The sequence below is a fragment of the Rattus rattus genome, chromosome 7 (genome assembly GCF_011064425.1).
Source record: "Rattus rattus isolate New Zealand chromosome 7, Rrattus_CSIRO_v1, whole genome shotgun sequence".
NCBI classification, from domain to species: Eukaryota; Metazoa; Chordata; class Mammalia; order Rodentia; family Muridae; genus Rattus; species Rattus rattus.
In genome coordinates this window covers 83,410,026-83,424,827 of record NC_046160.1, presented here as the reverse complement: position 1 = coordinate 83,424,827, position 14,802 = coordinate 83,410,026, and the positions used below count along the sequence as shown (strand labels likewise).

Sequence of the window (14,802 nt, the reverse complement as noted above, 5' to 3'; positions counted from 1 at the left end):
GATGCCCGCTGCAGTTACAATGGGTGGAGTCCTAGGCTCTAAGTATTAGTGTCTGCTCTGGTGAGATTGCAGTGTGAGATGACCCTGGGCCTCCTTGCCACAGCTGAGCTGGGGGGAGCCGCAGTGAGAGGCTGCCCATGTGACATGGCTTCACGGATGCTGAAAAATCTGCTCTCCTCCTCTCAGCCCACACAGAGCTGCCCACTTCCTACACATGGACGCCAGCTTCCTGGGCTGGAGCACAGTTGTGTGGTCCAGTGCTTGCCCAGAATGAATGAGGCCTTGGGTTTGATCTCCAGTACTGCAATCAATCAACCAGCCAACCAATTAATTAATCAATATAAGAAAAAAAAAAGAAAGGGGGAGGGGAACAGATTCCAACCACTAAAACCACTCAAAATTCCCTATGGGAATTTTAGAGTTTTCATTCTCGCCAAGAGTAGTTGGATTCCAGCTATCTGTCATCTCACCGGCCGGTCACCCAGGCCTGAGGGGTTAAATCCCCTCTGAGTTTGCCCAAGTAAGATTTTCTGAAGTGCTTACAAGGGAAAAACAAGAGAACAGTCGTTATTTTGGCTTCCATTAACTGACGCCTAGAATCTTTGTCAAGCTGGAGTGGCGCTCCATGGTTAGTCCTCTGACCCAGCTCGATGAGGCCTTGGGTTTGATTCCCCACACTGAAAACAGACAGCGCCATTTTACAGCAGGAAGAGCTTTGTTTGGTGATTAGCATTTTCCCAAATAACCAGTTACAGCATAGGGGTGGCAGGAGGGATGGTGGGGGTGGAGGGTACAGAAGGAGGGGGAGAGAAGGGGGCAGAAGGAATGAGAAAGCTCTCCAGCCAGCCCTGGTGGGGAAAGATCTGAGGGAAGTGAAGATAAATACAGCGAGTGCATACCACAGCTCTCTGGAGAGCGCAGACTCTGCTGGGCTCCACGTGCTTGGTCGGGGGTGGGGGTGGGGGGCGCTGATGGGGAGGACGCAGAAGCTCGGATAGAATTCCCAAACAAAGGAGTGGGGGGGAGAGCACATTCTTGTTTCTGAGTCCATCTGCCCATATGTCATCATGATATTCATGGAAGGACCTATTTATAGCAAAATGTAAAATAACTGGGGAAAGACTTCAGCCCCAAGAGCCATCGATCACCGAGAACCAGATAGGTAGGCTGTAAGGTAATGTATCCACCCCCGCCTCCAGTTTTTCCAGAATAAAAATGCTGGTGGGAAACACTAATGTTGCCCTCTCACCCTAAAAGTCCCTTGGAGTGGGAGCTGCTGCGCCCACGAAGAACCTCTGTCCTCTTTCCGGATTCTAGAGTCAAGGATAACCTCAAGGGTTGCGGGCTTCAGGCCAACAGTCGATTGGGCGGCAGAAAGACCCAGCATTTCCCAGCAGAGAGGAAAACCCTTGGGAGAAGGGAGGGGTCACGAGGAACCCAGAGTAATATTTTGTCCCAACTCAATTTTTAATGTAATTGTTAACTAAAAGTTGTTGACCTAAGAGATATATTTATGGGGGAGGGCGGAACAAAAAAAGGAGAGTTACTTGTCAAAGACATTGTCATTTAATAAGAAAGTCCTGTGAAAGTTCTCGAGCAGTCCTCTTGGTAGTGGCTTCCCCCTGTTAAAGAATGCAGCTTGATACCAGTTGGTGAGTCCGGATGCAGGAGCTCGCTGTGCAGTGGGACAGAGCTGACATCTAGCGAGGGTGAGGCTGCAGCCAGCTCTTGTTTATCTTGTCAGGACAAATGTCAGCGCTGGAAGATCTTTTGGCAAGAGCGCAAGCTTCCCGCCCTCTCTTCCCCAGCTTATCTCAGCAGGCCCAGGGCTTGTCCTGTTTACCAAGCAGGCCGCCTTCCAGTGAACCCAGCTTCTGCTCCAATCTGTTGTTCCTGCCACAGGCTGCAGCCTCAAAGCCTCTCTTCCCCTCCCCTTCACCGACAGCCCGCAGGTTAGGGGTGACTCCTAGTTAAATATGAAGTTCCTTTTTCTAATGTAGACAGTAGGAGATATACTGACATTATTAGTAGGGCTGGAGGTGTAGGTCAGAGGCAGATTGAATGGATAAGGTTGTGGATTGATCTCCAGTACTGAAAAAAAAGTCGTTTATCTGAAATTCAAAAGTAATTAGGTGTCTTACATGTTTTTATTTCCTGAGTCTGGCTCTTGACTCATTTTTCCTATCACACTTCTTGGTCTTTGGGGCCATTCAAGAATTTGAAATGATTCTGTCTGTAGTTATGGAACTAGTTTATTTTAGTCTGCTGTCTTGTTATCCAACAGGTCAATGGCAGGTTAAAATGACGTATCCAATATTTGCTAAATATTCCAGCCCTTTACTCATGGTGGATATTAGGGTTGCTCCTTCATGACATTTTGTTCCCTGTTTGCTTGTTTTCTAACCAGTGCATACACAGAGATGTGAAGCCGGAAAACATTCTCATCACCAAACACTCAGTCATTAAGCTCTGTGACTTTGGGTTTGCACGGCTTCTCAGTGAGTACCGATGGTTCCTTCAGTGTAAAAGAAACTCTCTTGCTGTGCTAGCTGGTCTAAATACTACAGAGAGCTGGTGCTCGTATTCTGCCTCAGAGATAACTTTGTTATAAATTACTGCTCTTGCAAAATGTTGTAATGGAATATAATTTAAAATATATGTAAACACACAATGTATGCTATCTGAAAATTGTACAACAGAAGTTATTATAAAGCATGCTAATCTCCTGACTTCTCCCCGCTACCAAAACAATATTTACCAGAAGTAATACTTTAGATGAATGGCTTTTAATCTTGACTGTAGATTAACACCCAAGGAACTTTTAAAAACTATGAGGGTAGCCTTGGGCCCTCTCCAAGTGTTCGGATTAATTGGACTGGGACAAGGCCCAAGCATCCGTAATTTAAAACACTCTATAGCCAAGTAATTTCAACAGCAGCTAGCATTGAGAACTGTGACCCTGAAAAGCTTCGTTTCTTAGGTGTTTCCTGCTCAGTGTTGATTCCAGGTCTCCGCCATTCTGTCTTGCATGTTTCCTCACTGGCCAGCTGGACCCGGTGACTACTACACTGACTACGTGGCCACCAGGTGGTACCGCTCACCTGAGCTGCTAGTGGGAGACACACAGTATGGCCCCCCAGTAGATGTCTGGGCAATTGGGTGTGTGTTTGCTGAGTTGCTGTCCGGTGTGCCTCTGTGGCCAGGAAAATCCGATGTGGACCAGCTCTATCTGATAAGGAAAACCCTGGGTAAGTGGTTTCTGTCCTGACTTTTAGAGAACCAGCTAAGTTTTCCTCACCTCCCCTGCTTCCCAGACTCCTCGAGGAAACAGCAATTTTTTTATTTTTAGCCTCGCTGAAATGGCTCTATTAAAAGTGTCTAAGGTTTGTTTAAATGACAATAATTAATGATTACTGAGAATTTACTAATTGTCCAGGATATGTAGACTTATCTCTTGAGCTTAGGTCAGATCCTCTTAACTTCTAAATGTGTTAATCTTGGCAACAGAAATGCTGCAAGGACTTCGCTGGCCACAGACTGCTCTTCTGGCCAATTTCAGTGACGTGCTGAACCTCCCTCATCCAGAAGGCTTGGGACTAGCGTGTTTGTGACATTGGAGGTTAAAAGCCGTATCTCAGGGAAGGGACCCAAGCCTAAGCACAAAATTCAGCTATGATTCAATGCACTTCATTCACACATCCTGAAGGCCATTTATATGACCGTTTTAGCGTGCCTACGTTTGACGGTGACACATGGGGTCGAGTGTGGCATCTCCTACTTGTAGAAGCACGTTGGCGCTCAGTCTCAGAATTTGTAATTAGGGATGCCAAGCCTGTATTAGATTGAGGTGATTCATTCAGACGTCCTCCCTGCAGCCGGCCTGACAAGTTTTGGATTATTCAGACTACAGTAGAGGAAGATCCTCAGCCTTCTAAGTGTGGAGAAGAAAGTCTTGTTTGCCATGCCCGCCTTTTCCTCTACAACTAAGAGGAATGGCAAGGACAGAAAGGGGGTACAGTTAAAGAGATCCATAACCAGTGGTTTCCTTCCAAAGCCCAGGAGTTCCATTCTACCCTGCTAAGGAACCCAATCTAAAGCAGACGTTCTCTGCCCCACAAACTCTCGTATTATCAGCTTTGTCGTCCCAAAGTACTAAAGGCCACCTGAGGGTGAGGCTGTGTTTCCATTTGTTTGTTGAGACAGGTGGTTCCCTGTGTAGCTCTGGCTGTCCTGGAACTCCTTCTGTAGACCAGGCTGACCTTGAACTCAAGAGTTCTGTCTGCCTCTGCTTCCTGAGTGCAGATCAAAGGCGTGTGCCACCACCGCCTGGTGGCTTTTCCCATTTTTATCATTTCCACCAATGTCTTGTACATTGGAGCTCATGCAAAGTCACTTAGCCTTCTGTGGCTGTTCCTTCCAGTGGCTTTAGGGCACTCTCCCGCCACTGCAGGCCTGAAGGCATATATATATATATATATATATATATATATATCTCCACTGTGCGTGTATCTGTAGTTCATTATTAAAGCTAGGGGCTAAGGGGCTTCCTTACAGTGTTTTCGTACATAGGAACCAACACTGTAGAGGCTGGGTTTTTTGTTTGTTTGTTTTTTGTTTGTTTTGTTTTTTTTTTTTTTCCTTTCTTGCCTATCCAAACTAGAGCAAGGTTTTGGACTTGAGTGAGGGGTAAAGTTCTGAACTGAGTAGCACTGGCAACTCAGACACTTTAGTCAGGGGCTGCAGCCACTTCAGTGGTAGCACCACAGGCTCCTGGCTGTAGGCCCCTGCCCTAAAAAGTGGCTGTCTGTGCCCCAGAGAAGCACCTCACCCAGTTTTCTGAACAAGACTTTCACAGTAACATTCCTAGGACTTTACATGAAGCCACCGTCAGCTCACTTGGTTGCCACTGAATGCGCTCCATTTGACAGGAACCTAGAAGCTTTGCTTCAGAGTCACACTACAGGGACTTCTAAACCTTAGACCACAACGTTTCTACTAGATCAGCAACTGGCAAAACAGGAAAAGATGATTCCAATTTGGAAATGGATTCCTCATGGACAGAGAACCTTCCTTTTAGCATCTTGGGTTTACAGTCTTCAAATGCAGTGGAAGCTTCAGAGGGCAAGACTCTTGAACTCTCTATTTCTGTTCCCGACACAGGGCCCTGTCCCTGAAGAGCTCAGTGTAGGCTGTGCTGTGTGGATGCTTTTCCTGACAGGAGAAGAAAGCTCCAACCTTAGCAGCCTGAAGCACAGCTCCACCAGGCTGTGGAGGGAAAGCACAGCCCCATGTCTCCTTAGCAACCCCATTCACTTCTGTCTCTTCTTGTCCGAAGGGGACCTCATTCCCAGGCACCAGCAAGTGTTTAGCATGAATCAGTACTTCAGTGGGGTGAAAATTCCAGACCCTGAAGACATGGTGAGTAACTCAGTTTGGGGGCGGCTCTTTTCTTTTTTTTTTTAAATTTTATTTATATGAGTACACTGTCACCATTACAGATGGTTGTGAGCCACCATGTGGTTGCTGGGATTTGAACTCAGGACCTCTGGAAGAGCAGTCAGAGCAGTCAGTGCTCTTAACCACTGAGCCATTTCTCCAGCCCGGGGACGGCTCTTTAGATCAGGCTAGCTAGGGCTTCGGTAGTTCACCTGGGGCCCACGGCTCAGTCTGCATCGAAAGTCCTGCTTATGAGCTTACGAGTGATGAAGAAAATTGGAACAAGCTGGTGAGTGAGAGCCTGGCCTCAATTCACACTTAGGAGGCCCTGGGAACAGAGGTTAGCCAGCCTGTGGGACAGGAAAGCAGGACTGCCCTGGTCACACCAGTCTTTAATCCTTGTCAACTGAACGCAGATCGCTCATCGCCAATCAGCTTTCAAGTCTAAACATTGACTCACCGGGTTGGAAGCAACTCCTTCCCCCAGCATTGCCCAAAGTCTCTATTCTCCTGTTAACTCGCCCTCCAGAATAGGGAGCAGAGCCACCAGGACCCCTTTCTGCTGCCCCTCCTTCTGTATGGTTAGTGTGGGGAGACCCTCCTTTATAAAGGACCAAGAGAATCTAAATGCTCATCTCCCAACCCACTTGGAATACCGTATCCCAGTGAAACCATTAGACAAGGAAATGGGGCTGTAAATTTACATTATTGCCTTTAGGATTCAGGAGGAGGTTAAGTTGAAGTACATCTGTGCAGTGGCTGTCCTGGGGCTAATAAACATAATTAGATCCATATTCATCTATCTGAAAAGTCTACAACAGGTTGTCGAATGAAAAAGTATGATTTTAATATTTTATACTGTTTATACTGTAAATATACTTTTTAATAGTAGTAAATAGTACAATTTAACAATTCAAATTAGTATTTAATAAAATATATATAAATATAAAAAAGATGGGAACCTCTGGGAAATCATGCAAAATTTTAACTTTCTTTTTCCCTTGAGATAAGGTCTCAGCTTACAGCCCAGGTTGGCTTTGAACTTTTAAATATTTTATTCATTTATGAATATGAGTGCTTTTGTCTGCATATATGTCTGCACCCCGCTTGTATGCCAGGTATCCGTGGAGGGCAGAAGAGGTAGCTGGATCCCCTGGAGTTACAGATAGTCCTAAGGCAGCATGTGGGTGCTGAGAATTACACTCTGGTCCTCTGGAAAAGCAGCCAGAATTTACCAGTTCGGCCACCTCTCTAGTCCTAACTTTGAACTTTTGATTCTCCAACCTATGATCCTGAGGGCTGAGATTACAGGCATATGCCACACCTTATGCAAACCTCTTTGCTTTTGTTAAATAAATAGTTAAGGATATCTTTCTTTTTGTTTCCTGCTATTTTTGAGATAGTCTAGACTGCCCTTAAACTCCTGATTCTCCTGCCTCTCAAGTACTGGGGTCACAGGTGTGCACTACTATGTCCAGTTTACAGTGATTATCTCTTTATAGTGAGATTTGGGGACTCTTTTCATTCCTCATTTTTCTTACATTTCTGAAATGTCTTCTAATGAGTCTATAATGCAGTAAAAAAGTCTCTCATGACTTAGCAGGCCGTGTAGTTCAGTGGTAGAGTACTTACTCAGCAGGCCCTGGTGGACTTCTAGCACTGCAAGGAAAAGGGCACCAATAGAATTTTAGGGCATAGTTAAGGTTTGTGAGGTCAGGTTGCTACTGTCTGAGAAAATACTTTCAAGATGGGAGCTAACGCATTGATTTCCGGATGGGAGTTCCTGTGGCCTCCTGAGTTGCATTGCTGTCTTTGTCCCAGCAACAAAGCTCCCATTTCCCTAGAGTATTGCCAGCTTTAGGGAAAGTAGGTCACACTGGGATGGAGAGGCAAGAACAGCACCTGGTTTATGGGAAGTGACCTACAGCTCCCTTGTGACCTGGACATCCCCAGCTATGCACCAAATAGCCCTTAGCAATTTCCTGGCCAAGGTATAAGCAGCAGCTTGCTCTGTGACCATGAAGAGAGTCTCCTGGTTCCCAGGGGTTGTCCTACACGGAATTTCCTGTGGACAGAAACACAGGAAGCAGCAGCACATGGCTGTGCTGGTTGAACATCTGTGCCCTCTCCCACCCAGCAAGGCCTGCTGGGGAACTGGTTCAGCAGGCAGGAGGGGTCCGGTGTCTTACAGCCAAGGGCAGGCATTGTTCCTGAGGTAGGAGAGCTGACATTAGCCAAGGCAACCCATGGCAGTGCCTACATTAGATAAAAAGAGCTTTTCAGTCGTGGTGGCAAAAGCTAAGGCAAAGGTGCGTTAGGATTCCTGCTCATTAGCACATGCGCAATCGGGAGTTTATGTGGAGCTTGGCTCCCTGTCTAGGAGAACCGCTCCGGAGTGCAACCCCACTCCTCCCACCTCACCCCCACCCCCAGTGTTAGATGAGCCTGGCCGATTGCTCGGCCCTCAGCTCACACTTCACCACTCTCACTCATAACGCGCCACGGTCACTGACTCTGTTCAGCGTTCATCTTCAGTCAGCTTTCTCAGTGCGATGGCTCCTTAACTTTGCCCATTCGTTCACAGCTTTCCTCCCATTTCCGCTCCCATCACTTGGTTGGCACGACCCGTATCTTCATCTAGGCAGATTGACAAGAGCCTTCTGGGGAAGCGCTTTAAACTATGGGCTGATCAGAAAAACAGATCTGCGTGTGGGAGGCGACAACAGTGTTTCTTTCAGAAATCCAACAAGTGTGTGTGTGTGTGTATCTGGGTAGGGATAAAATGTATTTTGACACTCCCTTTATGCAAATGTCAATAGATTAATAATTAATAATTACTGCCTAAAGTTATTGATAATGCTGTTCAGTGCCAAAAGTTATTGTCAGGAAAGGCATTTTATACAAACTAAGGGAAAAAGCAACACAAGAAAACCAAAAACTCGTGTGGGTGCATATGCACTCGCACGTGCACACACACACTCAAACACACACACACACACACACACACACACACTCACTCTCATACTGAGGCACCTGTCTATTGTCACTGCTGCTTTTGTTTTGCTCTTCTCCATCAGTATTTACTGGTTTATAATGCTGCCTTCCTCAGGAAGGGAAGTGAGCGATCAGGAAATAAAACTGGAAAGGCATTTTGGAGGCGGAGAGAGAAGTTTATGAACAGTCACAAGGGGGTTATAACTGGTGGGGGGCATGGTGGAAAAGGGCAGAGGAGGCAAGGAAGATCCCAGGAAGGTACGTCTACTCAACAGAAATTTAGTGTGAGGGAACTTTAATTAGAATGTGTGCTGTCACTAAAAGCCCCTTTTCTTTTCGACAGGAAACACTTGAGTTGAAGTTTCCAAACATCTCCTACTCTGCTCTGGGCTTCTTAAAGGTAAAACCCTGGGGCTTTCAAAGGACCAGGAGGCGCACAGATGTCAGATGTCAACTGATGAAATGTTTCTTTAAAATCCTTCTTTTGAAAAGCTATATACCTTTATTTGCTCTTCACTTTAAATAAAAAGTAACATTCTGTTGGAATTCTAAGTTTATACAAAATGGAAATTTTAAGGAGATGTTTTTACAAAAAAAAAAAAAAAAATCCTGGGGTTGGGGATTTAGCTCAGTGGTAGAGCGCTTGCTTAGCAAGCACAAGGCCCTGGGTTCAGTCCTCAGCTCTGAAAAAAAAAAATCCTTTCCTTCAAAAAAACATTCATAGCTATAGGATGTTTTAAATAACCAACTTCCAGTATTGAGAGATAGCTCAGTGGTTAAGAGCTCTGATGGCTATTCCAGAAGACTGGGGTTCAACTCCTAGCACCCACATGGCAGCTCACAACTGTAGTTCCAGAGGTTCTGGTGTTCTTCACTGTCTTCTGTGGGCACTGCAGATATGGTGCACAGATATACATGCACGCAGGCATCATACATATAAAATACAAATAAATAAAAAATTTAAATGAGCAACTACTGTGTACACTTTAAAAGTTGGTTTACATATATATTTCTAGAAACACAGGTCATATAAGATGTGGTACAGCACCAATTTGCAATGTATAGTCAATTTCCCAGTATTTCAGAAAGTAGTCTGATATTACGTAAGTGCAGGAATTGTTAAGGAACAAATACAAAATTGAGACAGTTTTTTGTCTTTCCGCATGTCCATATGCGCTTGTAATGCACACACTGTTTCCATGGCTATCAAACAGCTGGCAGACCCTAGAAAAGGAAGGGGAGAACCAGACTGCACTCATTGATAAGTGGCTATTAGCCCAAATGCTTGAATTACCCTAGTTGCCTAGAACAAATGAAACTCAAGACGGATGATCAAAATGTGAATGCTTCACTCCTTCTTTAAAAGGGGAACAAGAATACCCTTGGCAGGGAAGAGAGAGGCCAAGATTAAAACACAGACAGAAGGAACACCCATTCAGAGCCTGCCCCACATGTGGCCCATACATATACAGCCACCCAATTAGACAAGATGGATGAAGCAAAGTAGTGCAGACCGACAGGAGACAGATGTAGATCGCTCCTGAGAGACACAGCCAGAATACAGCAAATACAGAGGCGAATGCCAGCAGCAAACCACTGAACTGAGAATAGGACCCCGTTGAAGGAATCAGAGAAAGAACTGGAAGAGCTTGAAGGGGCTCGAGACCCCATATGTACAACAATGCCAAGCAACCAGAGCTTCCAGGGACTAAGCCACTACCTAAAAGACTATACATGGACTGACCCTGGACTCTGACCTCATAGGTAGCAATGAATATCCTAGTAAGAGCACCAGTGGAAGGGGGGGAAGCCCTGGGTCCTGCTAAGACTGAACCCCAGTGAACTAGATTGTTGGGGGAGGCGGCAATGGGGGAGGGGTGGGGAGGGAACACCCATAAGGAAGGGGGGGGGAGGATGTTTGCCTGAAACCGGGAAAGGGAATAACACTCAAATGTATATAAGAAATATTCAAGTTAATAAAAAAAAAAAAAAAAAAAACAGCTGGCAGACCCTAGAAAAGGAAGGGGAGAACCAGACTGGTGCAGACTGATGACGTCATAAACTTTATTTCTTCCCCCTAAGAGTCTGACTTCAGAGTAAAAGAACAAAAATAGCTAAGTGAATTATTCCCATTGGCCACTGAGCTGAACTCCGGAAATATATATTCCCCCATTGGCAGGCCACCGAACGCCCCAAAAACACTAGGAAACTCGCTTCTAATATTTACCCCTTCCGTTTCCGAGAGTGTTTAGTGTTTTACAGAGAACCCATTTGTCACACATGCACAAGCTAAAACAGGTGGATTTCATACATGTGGAGAGTAGAATGGTGGTTTTCAGAGGCTAGGGAGACAGAGGATGCAGATGTTGTACAAAAGATGCTAATGCACAGACAGGGATATGTTCTCGTGTGAATATGACTTGCAATAATTTATTGCATGTTTTATGAACCAGAGAAGACTTAAGACTCATAATGGAGAAATGGTAAATGTTTAAGGGAAAGAAAGCTAATTTTCTTGGCCTTTATACATTTGTATGCGTGTATCTAATTATCACACTGCACCCCATAAACTTGTATACTTTCATATATATCAATTAAAAATGGTGGAAATCAGTGCTGGAGAGCTCAGCATTTAGGAGCACTTGTTTTTGTAGAGGACTGGGGTTGGGTTTCCAGCACCCACATGACTCACAACCATCTCTAACTCCAGTTCCAGGGGATCCAATGCCTTCTTCTGACCTCTGTGAGCACCAGGCATGCGTGTAGTGTGCTTCCATACATGCAGGCAGAATACTCGTGCACAGAAATTTTAAACACTTCAGAAAAAAATTAAAAATAAATGAAAGTGCTCAGTCTTTCAAAGAAGTAAAATGTATGCTATGGCAACTTCAAAGGTGTAAATGGATTTTCTGTGCTTTCAGGGATGCCTCCACATGGACCCTGCTGAGAGGCTGACATGTGAACAGCTGTTGCAGCATCCGTATTTTGACAGCATTCGAGAAGTTGGGGAATTGGCAAGACCACATGACAAACCAACAAGGAAGACCCTGAGGCAGAGTAGAAAGCACTTGACTGGGGTAAAACTGCCTTACCGTAACATGCAAGCTTACAGTTTCAAATGATCTCGTACCTGTTACCTGGTACTGAGCTGGGACCTGGGTTTAGTGACAACTGTGGCTTATAGTCCCAGAATCCTCAGTCCAGAAACAGGAGACAGGTCATCTGAATTATCAACCAGGGCCTCAGAGACATTTGCTTAAGGCTCTCCCGAGTCCTACCTAAAGTTGTCCTTACCATGCTTCTTGATGCTACACAGGAGCCAAGATGTCTGAAGTACATGAACTCAGGCTGCAGGCTAGTACACCATGTGTGTTCAGCTGATCATGTTTCTCATACATTGGAGAACGAAATAAGATTAATCCAAAGTAGACCTTTGTCATGTTACCCCCAGTGTTAGCGCTGAAGGTTTCTCCCCAAATGGAACTGTTTCCTTTCTGCATCGTCAGGGCTGGTGAAGACAAACACAGTGACAAGGGCCTGCAGGATGGCCCCTTTAACCACAGAACAGGATCCCACTGCGTACTTGGATCAGTGAAGAGTCCTGACTGGTGTAGTGGTTACACAGCCCTAAATGGCAATAATAATCTAGACTCTAGTTGAACCATAGCTAAGATGGGTTGGCTGTTCTTGATCACTTTTGGATTCATGCAGAAACTTAAGCTTCGATTTATCCTGCCTTTGTGTCTTAGTTACTCCTCTGTCACTTTGAAGAGATGCAATGACTAAGACCATTTACAAAAGAAAGCATTTAATCTGGGGCTTGTTTAGTTTCAGAGATGAGTACATAACCATCATGGTTGGGAGTACTGCCTGCAGGCAGGCAGGCAGGCAGGCAGGCAGGCAGGCAGGCAGGCAGGCAGGCAGGGTGTGGAGCAGTAGCTGAGAGCTTACGTTTTATCCACAGGAAGCAGAGAGAGAAACTGGCTTGTGTTTCTGAGACAGTAAAGCCCACCCCCAGTGACATACCTGCTCCAACAAAGTCACACCTCTTCACCCTTCCCAAACAGTTCTACCAACTAGAAAACAAGCATTCAAAATCTATGAGCCTATGAGGGTCATCCTCATTCAAACTGCCAGAGTTAATCTTTCCTCTCTAGCCCCAACTTCCTCAAATAAACACCTGGATGGTGTATGGGTGGTCCAGGCAGGGGAGAGATGGAGAAGGTATTAGGAATAAGTGCTTCCTCAATGTCAGGGCTCTGAGGTGGACCATGGTTATAAAACTGGGAGATGTTTTTTATTCTCTAACATCTAAGACCCAGTGAGTAAATCAGGCTGAAGTCTCACTCTTTCCCCATTGCTGTGCTACTTCGTGCTCAGGAACAAAAAGACCAGCTGCAAACATTTCTACTGGAAAGAATAAAGAACCTCACTGTTTGCTGTGTTGGAATCCAGAAGGATTGTTAGACTTAAAAGAACTAAAGACTATCTTTTTTTCCAAATTCCTTAGGCCCCATGGTACAAGTTAAAAAGTATATAGGCCTGTTCTTGTTTTTATTTGACATTGACAATTGTTTTTCTGGAAGCTTGAAGGAAGTCTTTAGATTCTCATTTTCTCTCTCTGTCTCTGTCTCTGTCTCTCTGTCTCTCTGTCTCTCTGTCTCTCTCTCTCTCTCTCTCTCTCTCTCACACACACACACACACACACACACACACGTGCTTTTCTTCTGAGGCGAGGGTTGGGGATTTAAGGTCTCCCACACATAAGCAAGCAGGTTATTAATTAATCCAAGGCACTGGTTGTGCTTTTCTTTGCTTTGCTCTGAGGCAGGCCTCACTATGTGGCCCAGGCTGCTTCCATTGAGATCTTACTGCTTTTGCTCCTGGAGTGCCACCATACCTGGCTTGGATTGCTTTTTAAAAATAAAACACACTTTTAAAAGATAGAAACTAAACGGAAACATTTCTCCCTCTCTCATGTTCTGGATTTAGATGGGAAACATTTATCACCAACATTATATTTTGTTTTGTGATGCAGTCATTCTAAGTGATAATGAAAGCCCTCGTGACTGAGGTTTGAACCTGATCTTGTGTCTGTGTGTGCAGTTGCAGCACCTGCCTCAGCTAACCAGCAGCAGCGTCCTCCCCGCTCTGGACAGGAAGAAGTACCACTGTGGTACCAGGAACTTTAACTACCACTTTCCAAATATTTAAGGAGCTGGCAGAGTAATGAAGAATTGATCAAAAATTTGAAGAAATGTATACATTTGACTCCTGTCTTGACCACACATCAGGAGAAAACACAAACAGGAAGCTGGAGGTTATTTGCCAGGATATGAGGGAAATTCCGGATCCAGACTTCCATGCTTGGTGGAGATGTCCAGAGAAGAGAGCAGGAGCTTGGGACTTCTCTGCGTCTTCCTTTTCTAAGCAGCAGAGCTTATGGACAGAATATAAACTGTATCTAAGCCCGCAGCTGCAACATTAGATAATGTCAGAAGACCTGGGCTGCAGTTTGCTCTCTGCCACACGCAGAGAGTGCATCAAGAAATGTCCTGGGGTTGGGGATTTAGCTCAGTGGTAGAGCGCTTGCTTAGCAAGCGCAAGGCCCTGGGTTCGGTCCCCAGCTCTGGAAAAAAGAAAAAGAAAAGAAGAAAAAAGAAAAAATGTCCTTATACATTTCTTTAGATGTGCTGCCTCGAGTCCTATCTCCTACGTTGTTTTCAAATCATATTTAAGTATGATTTTAGTCCCTGAAATCAAAATGTTTGTGATTCTATTTCTTGTTTGCTCTTTCTTAATTTTTATGGTTTAAGAATTTTTTTTTAGAATTATCCAAGTTGATCCACATATCTAGAATAATACAGATTATCTTAAAACTTAGCAGTTTTTATGCTTTTATAACTAGTAAGATACTTTATCTGTACTGGAAGAAAGGATGTGTCAGGAAAGGAGAGAACAAGCCCCACAGGCCTCACGGAATGTGCAGAATGGACCTGTGAGCCTGACAGCAGTGACCACTTCAGCCTTCAGCTCAGCCTCAGGCCTGGGACCGTGTAAGGAAAACTCACTCGATGATCTGGGTGTAGACACGGCTGCTTCTGAACTTTGACTTCAATCAGGAAACGTATAAGTTAACTGATGTTGAAGTATCTTAGTACATGTGTATACGTCTGTGAGCGCACACTTGGACGTGTGTGTATATGTGTGTGTGTGCACGCGCGTGTGGAACAACCAATAAGAAAGTGGTTTAAAAATATTGCCAAGGATTCTTAGTTTTAATCAGCGAGACTTAAAATTAAAAAACCTGTGATTTGGTTTATTACTCCTCATAGAAAAGTTTTTCTCCCCTGTCCCTGGACAGGGGCAGTG

The 14,802-nt window shown here is 44.9% G+C and overlaps 1 protein-coding gene across 1 annotated transcript in view; it reads left to right on the top strand.

Moving 5' to 3' along the window:
* The window catches only part of Cdkl1 (cyclin dependent kinase like 1), a 45,154-nt gene extending 31,100 nt beyond the window's left edge, over positions 1 to 14,054 (top strand). The window contains exons 4-9 of the mRNA XM_032907868.1: positions 2,408 to 2,498; positions 3,048 to 3,248; positions 5,336 to 5,418; positions 8,774 to 8,830; positions 11,352 to 11,507; positions 13,537 to 14,054. Coding sequence (XP_032763759.1) covers positions 2,408 to 2,498; positions 3,048 to 3,248; positions 5,336 to 5,418; positions 8,774 to 8,830; positions 11,352 to 11,507; positions 13,537 to 13,644 — 696 coding nt within the window. The 3' untranslated portion in view covers positions 13,645 to 14,054. The remainder of the gene's footprint in view (positions 1 to 2,407; positions 2,499 to 3,047; positions 3,249 to 5,335; positions 5,419 to 8,773; positions 8,831 to 11,351; positions 11,508 to 13,536) is intronic.
* Positions 14,055 to 14,802: the final 748 nt, after the last annotated feature.